The sequence below is a fragment of the Buceros rhinoceros genome, unplaced genomic scaffold, assembly GCF_000710305.1.
Source record: "Buceros rhinoceros silvestris isolate BGI_N320 unplaced genomic scaffold, ASM71030v1 scaffold5748, whole genome shotgun sequence".
Classification (NCBI taxonomy): Eukaryota; Metazoa; Chordata; class Aves; order Bucerotiformes; family Bucerotidae; genus Buceros; species Buceros rhinoceros.
In genome coordinates, this window is record NW_010427330.1 from 11,717 (window position 1) to 20,379 (window position 8,663).

Sequence of the window (8,663 nt, forward strand, 5' to 3'; positions counted from 1 at the left end):
AGAGTAAGTCCGTTGTGTGGCATTCGTGGGCTGCCATTTATGACGCAGGTAGCTCACATATATGCAAGAAGATGGTCTGTGCCTTCACACAGATTCATCATATTAGCCAAATTAGTTTGCAGAATTAAATACTTTGTAAGGGTGTTTCAATATCAGCTCTGTACAGATTTATAGTTCTGTAGCTGGTAAATACAATCATATTTAGATTATAGATACTAATGTATTGGGAGCTACTAAGCAACCTCTATAGTCTTGATTTCAGGAAGAAAGGCTCCCCAAATGATTTAATAATGGACAAAGGAAACAAGGTTTCCTATTCACTGAACGATAACAACTCCAGTTCTTCAAATGAAGTGGAAACTAGTTCCCCTAAGAGCCTGAGAATTGCTGAAGGCAACAAGGGTAAATCATCAAAAAGGTTATTGAGAGCAGAGAGAAACAGAGGGAAGTCAGCACGCTGATGCTAAGAAGCAGCAGAATACTAAATCAGCACCATTCCTGTTGATGTTTTTACAGAGCAGCCAAACTACCAGGGAAATCTCTTTAATCTTTGAAGAAAATTGACAATGATTTACAAGCCTTCTGGCTGTGGAAATATTTTTGCTGCATGTTTTGCTTACACAACCAATAGAAACTTGCAGGATATAATGAAACTACTCACTATTCATTCTAAACAACTTATGGTTCTCAGGAAAATGGAGATCGGGTTTAACATTAATTTTCAATTCTTTAGCCTGCTCCTATCTTCCTTATTTGTGATTTTAGAGTTGATTGTGGGACACTGATAAGGTACAGCAAAGATACATGTGTCAGTAAAATCCCAGAAAACTTCCATTTCAGACAGCCAGTTCAGCACCTTAACAACTACAGCTGCGCAACATCTGTTTCTCCTCTACACCTGAAGCAGCTGTTCTACACATATTGAATTTTTTAGCAACAAATCCTTGATCAAATCATAGCAATAAAATCAAGGTCCTTCCTCAAGAAATGACAGACCATCGAGATGCATGGTAGTACTTACTGTCCCTTCCTTTCCTCCCTTCATGTTAAAGACAATTTTACTTTCAGTACTTTTACAGCAAAAAACAAACTCCACCTGATTTTGCAGCATCTTCAAATACTAGTCTCTGAATATTTTCATTTCAGGGTAAAACTTCCCGACAGCATCCTTTCTTCTACAGCATCCTGAGAACAGTGGACATGCACACCTCTAAATCTGTCAAGAGAAGAGCTCAACCACAGTGTTTGAGTACAGCCCGGGTTCAGTGATAACTGCTTATTGTATTGAGCTCTCCAGCTATTTTGACAATTCTACCTGCAAACACGCTCAGTCCTCGGGGCCTCAGTCATACTGTCCAAGTATGGACCTTCACTTCTGCACACACAAACCAAGACTTATCATTCTAACTCCTATAATTTTTTTTTTTTTTCGCTAATGTAAAGTGGAAACAAATGGAAGCACTAGGTAAGATAAATCCCAAACAACCTAGGAGATGCCAGCTTAGGGAAAATCAGTTAGAAATTGAGTCCCAAGCGTGTAATAAAAACTTAATTTGTATAAAACTGTTTTTTTATGAAAGTGTATATTGGGATGGATGTCTTTCGTCAGCTAATCCTCCCAAACAACCTAGGAGATGCCAGCTTAGGGAAAATCAGTTAGAAATTGAGTCCCAAGCAAGTGGACTCAAGTGTAATAAAAACTTAATTTGTATAAAACTGGTTTTTTATGAAAGTGTATATTGGGATGGATGTCTTTCGTCAGCTAATCCCAGTTCTGGACCAAAACAAATAACCAGAGCCACCACATAGCACAGACACAACTAAGCATTTTCAGTTCACAGAATTTAAAACATTAATATTGAAAGCTTTTCGTATTAAAGGCAGAAAGTAATGCCCAGTCTCAACCGCAACAGGGCTGGAACACCAATGAAATATGTTACTCATGTGGCAGATTCATGAGCAAGTCACAACATTCACAAAATATCAAAGCACAAATAATTTAACATTTGGTTACTGCTGTCAGTATGGCTTTCAAGTAATTCACACACTGTGAACAATGCTCCTTACATTTAGTAGAGTCCACCACTGTACTCTAAAGTATACTGCCATATGACTACAATATTCAGCAATAGGATCACTTTTGCAAGATTTGCCCTTTGGCAGGTTTGTTAAGACAGTAAGTAGGAGCAAAAACCTGCAGCTGATAAAAGCTAAATCCATATAAAGATGTGGAAAGCAGTTGTTGTCAAAACTGTTTATATAAAGATATACCTGTTGTAAGTTGAGGTAATGATTTAAAAAACATATAATGCAAAGAGAAATGCAAGACTCAAAAAAGAACTGGGAATGGTATTTTGTATTTACCTTTGGTATTCCCGAAGTGTCAAGCCAATTCTGGAAGATACTTTCTACAGTTAACCCAGATCTAGAAATAAATGAATAAATAAAAAAATAAGAACACACACACAAAACTACAAATTTTTCCACTTGAAATTTAATTTAATCCTGAGTTCCAAGTATTGGTTGTACTGCAGTGGCACTACATTCTTGTATTTTTAATGAAAAATTACCATCAGAGGTGACAGCAAATTAAAGACGGAAATTCAGTGTTTATGAGGATAGACAGAGAAAGTGCAAGGTGGTAAACGGCATTTGTGAAACATGTCATGTATGAACAGGTGCTCTACATCTTGCTGAGTGGATTTTTCTTTCTTTTACAGGAAAAAAAAATCACAGGCAAGTAAACTTAGCGGAAGACATTCAAAGAAGATATTCAGTGTTTTATTACAGATGCAGACTAAATGTAAAGATAAAATACTAAAGAAAGTGAAACTAAATGCAAACTTTCTTAAAATTTTGGGTGTTAAGAGGCACTGATGGATATTAATACTTAAAGTTACCAAGTGTCTAACATATTTTAGTTTCCTCTTTTCTGCACTTTCTTTATATCCTGATAACACTGACAGCGAAGTCATAAAATAGTCTGAAGCCTCAACAGAAGGAAATAGTTTGTCACGATCAAGCTGTGTGGGACTGAAATAACCACATGCCGAAATATTTGCAAATCCAGAAATTATATTTCCTCTTTTACCTTTGTAAGCAACTTCTGTTGCATTTACTTCAACTCTGACTGAAGACTTCCAACTTTCAGGGAAGTCAACTAAAAAAAAAAAAAGGAAAGACACTCTCCATGCAGTATGTCAGTACTTAAAAAAGGAATTTGAGTGAGCCCTCAATAAAAGTAAATATTCTGGGAAGCAGAATAGATGTACATGGTCCTGCACATGGTAATGCCTTGGCAAGATTAATTCTATTACTTGCAGCTACCTTCACGTGTATAATGTAGACCCCAAATCAACACAGCATTAATGAAAAGAACAGCCATTTTGAAGCTCTGAAGCAGGAAGGCAAGCAACCCAGTACAATTTTTGTTTGAATGACATGCCTGAGGTTTTTTCCCAACCCCTGACAAAGCTGTGCTCAAAATTCTGACCCTAAAGAAGGTTTGTTTATGGACTGTATCTGTGGTTAAGAAAGATTTGTAATGAATACATCAGTCATTTTTACTGAGCGAGTTTTAAACACCTTGCAATATTAACTTTTGCTAAGCCAGTGGGAGGGAGATCAATCACTGTTGTGCCTGACACGCAAATGAGAAAACTAAGGCTTAAAGAGCCTATGGAGTCATAAAAGCAGTCAGGAAATATGGTAGTGGATGACCCTGTACACACTCATGGAGTAAAAATTTCAGTGTGTTTAAAGATCATAGCAATCCATAGCTCCTCCAAGCAGGACTATGTGTTAGCATTCCTTTCAGGTAGAAGTAACAGCTACAACCTCCACTCCAAATCACTGCGGTGGGAGATCTGCCATCCCTACTCACTCTGAGCAGTATTCTGAAGGAGCTCCATTAAAACGACCAGGTCTACCCAACAGAATAGATTTCTGCCAATGTCAGTTAGGAGTGGGAGAACCTGATCGAAACAGTCAGCTGGCTTCTTACTGAGTACATTTAACAGTATATGCAAAAAATAACCAATCCAGTCTTAATAAGCTTGTCCAATGTACACAGGAATTTTGTTACAAAGGCAAAAACTAGATGCTAGGTGCCTTAAATGTAAGAAAGTGTCGCCTTACAAATGCTGCCCTACGTCATTCAGCTATGAAGATATGCTTGCATACACAGGCTACAGCATCACACTGAAAATCAGACCAAGCTACACATTAAAGATCATTCAGATTACAATGACAATAAAGCCATTTATAGATGCTTTCATCTTCTGTTAATAGTTTTCTTCAGGTTTTGATCAGTCATATCTTACGGTGCAAGCCAGAGGCTTTAATGTGAAACAGCACTAGACTGTTCGCTGCTGGTAATATATCTGATAGATAATCTAGGTCCAAACTTTACTTCAACAGTGTCTTTACAAGAGAAGACATTTCAGCCTGACTAAAGTGACCTAAAGGGTCCCAGAAGGCAGAATAATTCCCACAGAGACAAAAAATTCTTCCCAATGACTAAATCTGAAATGCTGAAGTATCTTTTGTAACATTAGCAGATCACAGACTGTCACAGACAAATAAAATTTCCCTTCTATCATGTGGGTCAAATAATTGTAGCAGTCCAGCAGAAGCATTTATACTCAGCCAGGATTCTGAATTTTCAGGAAATTACCATCCTGCATGTCTGATCACTATGGAAATCAATTTTCAACATGTAACTGAATGTATACGCCGTGCTTGTAACTGCATAGTGTTCTACATTCGAATGAGTTACTAAACATCTGAATTTGGTCAGCTTTTAGTAGTACCTTGTTACTTGTGCAATTTTATTAACTTTAGAGCACTTGACTGTTATATCCTTCAGGCTATAATTATCTTCGCCTTACTACAGTGCTCTAAAAACTGGTGTCTAGTGTAAGTTAGCTGAGTCCCTTTCACAGGGAATGGAGAGAAAGTTTTTTAAGCCAGCCAGTCAATTCACCTTCCTTTCATAAGATAATTTTTTCTTGTGTACTTATTTCTGTCTGGTTACTGCAGAAAGCACATACAATACCAGTTTAAAAACTGGACTCCCAAATTTTATATAGTCAAAGGTAGATCAGGTGGATTGTACCATTTTTTCTGCCTCAAGCAGCATAATCAGAATAACAATTTTTATTTGTTACTGCATCAGTCAATACCAATGGAGCTTATTGTATTCCAATGCTGAAGCAGAGCTAACAGCTAGAGAAAAATACCCTTATTTGTGCATTTAACTTGTCTCACCTAGAGATTAGAAGCACGGCCTCACAATACCAGTTTGTCCTTTATTTTTTTCCCCCCAGAAACTAAACTTAAAGCGCAAGATTTCCTCAGGAGAGAAAAAATCTATGCAAAATAATCTGTGCTACGCTTGCTATGTAGTGCCTTTGTTTAATAAACCCTCTATTTCTTTTAAAGCCAACGACAGCTCATTTCAAAACGCTGGCTTTGAATTGAGCTTATGACATGGAGAGGAATTGCACTGTTCTGACACCACGCTAATCCAGGCAGAAACACCACTAGTAAGCTGCTCAGCCTATTCTGAGACTTTGACATTTTTATCAAAATGGGCAAAACCAACAACGCTGCCACTTCTCTGCCTGCAGGACCCTGAGTTTCAGCCAAACATCTGCCTTATGACCACAGGCAGTCTTCTTTGGACTTGCATGTGCCTCTTTTTTTCCAACTTCAAATATTCTTCTTGGCACCCATCAAAAAAAGAAACTTTTTTTAGCACTTTACAGGCATTCACTATTTTTTTCGCCAGTATGTTAGAAATATACAGACTATTGAGAAGATCTACTCTGAATGTATTGAGAGTTGATACTGAAGGCCTTGGAGAGGTTTCCACTAACTTGCTGAGCTAGAGAACAAGCCCCCCCAAAAATCACAGACAGATTGCTATTTCAAAACAAATGTCCTAAAGAAGGGATGCAGGGCCTGGTATTTGTAGAGGCTGCAGTTCAGTACAGCATTCCTATTCATCAAGGGCACTTGCTACCTGCTCATGTTGCTGTTAAGCACCTGTAAGGACTTAAATCTGGTGCGTGTGTGATCTCCTGAAAGGCTGGCTGGCTGAGGTCCTGTGTCGGACTGTGGTGGGTGCAACTGATTAGCACCGTAACACAGCTCTTACAGGGCTGGGCAGGTTCTTCAATTGCTTTCTACTACAGTTCTCTACTGTAAAATGAGAACACCTACATCCATTATCTCATCTCTTGTCTATTTGTTTAGACGATAAGCTGACCAGCCTAGGAATGATCCAACACGCGTTCACGGCCAGATTCAATGCTTTAGAGCAAGCTCTTTAGAATACCCACAGTAATGATAATTCAAAAATTAGGTTTATAGAAGATGTCGATGTATCATGTTTTCATTGCACAAGGCCCCAAAGCATGCTACAAACTTTAACATAAACCCACTTAATTCCTCAATCCAGGCAAAAAAACCACTTTCAGAATAAGACATTGCAGCAAATGATCAGCACACATGAAAGTGTGCAACTTTTTTTCTTTTATTGGCAAAGAAAGACAAAAAGTCTGCTATATCCAACTGAGAATACTTCAACACATCATCTGGATATATACATTCACAGACATCAACCATTTTCAAATTGAGGCATTCCATTTAATTACAGAGACATAGTTTTAGCAAATCAAAGACTAGTGACTCTAGTCAACTAGTTGGTGGTTCAGATTGGTGATTCTGTCAACTACTCATAGCTTCCCGCGGATAAGATTTCCTTTGGGTTTGGTCCAGCATATGTATTTTGGCTTACCAGAAAAATGGAGGAACCAAAAAACACTGGGAAAAATCTTTCCCCATTATTTGCTTTGAGAGTTAGGTGCCTACCAGCTGTTTGTCTCAAACAAAATCACCACGTTCATGACAATGTGAGTAACAAAAAATGCACATAGAAAGAAAGAGGCATATACCTGTAGTAGTTTGAAATTGCAGCATTATTTTAACATTGATTTAGTACTTAACTGACGATTTATGAAGACATCCAAATGTGGTTACTCAAGCCTGAGTTACTAGCCGTACAAACAGCAGAACTGTAACACAAGCTTTTGTTTGTCTATCATGTACTTTTAAAACCATGGCTTTGTTAGTTATGTTTATTTTACTTTGTTAGTACATGTTTATTTCATTGAATGAAATTAAATAAAAAATACCACTAGAAAACCCCAAAGAACAGAACCGACCTGCTCAAAAAAATTTGCAATCATAAAAAGCTCAAGTGGCTGAGAGACTGATTTATCTGAGGCTGGGGAAACTCACCCTCTGTCACAGGGCCTTAAAAACATCAAGTCTTTGTACAGCCACATGTTAGGCAGATGTGGAGAGGATCAATTTACAGCAAAGACTATGGGTGTAAGCCTTGGGGAGACAGAGCCACTGGGTGTTTTATCAAATCTAGTGCACTGCGATTTACAGACACGTAAGAGGGTTTTTTTGTTGTTCGGTTTAGTTTGTGTCCTTTTAATGTAGTGAAGTTTTAAATTATTTATGAGGAAATACGATGTCTCCATTACAGGTGAGAAGCATTGTCGATTTCCTACGGAAAGGCCAAGACAATGTGAGGCTATAGCCCGTGCATGTTACATTTTAAAAGGCTTTGAATACAGAGAAGGATAAGGATGGGTAGAGGTCATTCTTGCCGTTAGCCCTTCTCACATAGAAATAATTTGCTTTAAGGGCACGTTAGGAAATTCTAATGTCGTGCTAGCTTGTCTGATGCCAGTAACCAGCCACAGTCCACAAGCAGGAGCATCCTGCCTTGCAGAATGGTTTCCTATAGCTAACATGCCATTAAAATCGAGTCAGAGCAGAAAGTGAAGCAGCCTATAAGCTAGTCATGTAACCCTCCTCCTCTTAGCGCAGAAGGCAGCAAAGATCAATGACTGCCACGTAAGAAGTTACATCTCTATCATGGACCTGGTCATTGCTGGGAATGTTCTAAAAGATCTCCTGTAACTAAAAACTAATGGAATTAAGCACTGTAAGTGAAAATCTTTTAGAGATGGTCTGCTGTAGCAGAAAGCTAATGTTGCATTACTCCAGTGTAATAATTACAGAAAATTTCCACACTGTTGTATGATTGCTTTCTGCCAATGTTATTGCTGTTCTCATTACAAAAGTCTCCCATAAGCCAAATTCTGCTCTTAGCTACACTAGTTTGCTTCTGTTGCCACAGCTGAGAGCAGGATTTGGCTTGATTCCCCATCACCAATTTCTCTTTTTTTCCTTTTTTTTTTTTTAATTACATTACACTACAAACTCCAGTTAGTTAGAGTGCTTAATATTTTCAAGCAGGAAGCATTTAGTTTAAACATTAAAATTTTACTTGGTAGAATTGCACAATCTGGGAGGTCTTGTGTGTCACAAAGGATATTGTTGCTCTAATATTGAAATGCATTTCAGTCCTATGACTGCAACTTTGTGCAAAAAAGCGATCATCAGCTGATGATCTCTAAAAATATTTCATTTTTATCCTTCCTCCCTTCACTTTTACCTCAGGCTACTATTTGTGTACTAGAAACAGAATACATACAAGAATGAAGAAAGAAAATCTTTGCAGCAGGCAAGAAATAAAGGCCTTCTGTATATTCAGGTGTTGGAATATTCTTGGCATTCCT

The 8,663-nt window shown here is 37.9% G+C and overlaps 1 protein-coding gene across 1 annotated transcript in view; it reads right to left on the reverse strand.

Annotated features, from left to right (window-relative positions):
* Positions 1-2,364: 2,364 nt before the first annotated feature.
* LOC104498463 (aminopeptidase O-like) overlaps positions 2,365-8,663 on the reverse strand; it is a gene marked incomplete at its 3' end in the record, with an annotated part of 25,507 nt that continues 19,208 nt past the window's right edge. Inside the window, exon 7 of the mRNA XM_010141845.1 lies at positions 2,365-2,425. Within this exon, the coding sequence (XP_010140147.1) occupies positions 2,365-2,425 (61 nt within the window). The remainder of the gene's footprint in view (positions 2,426-8,663) is intronic.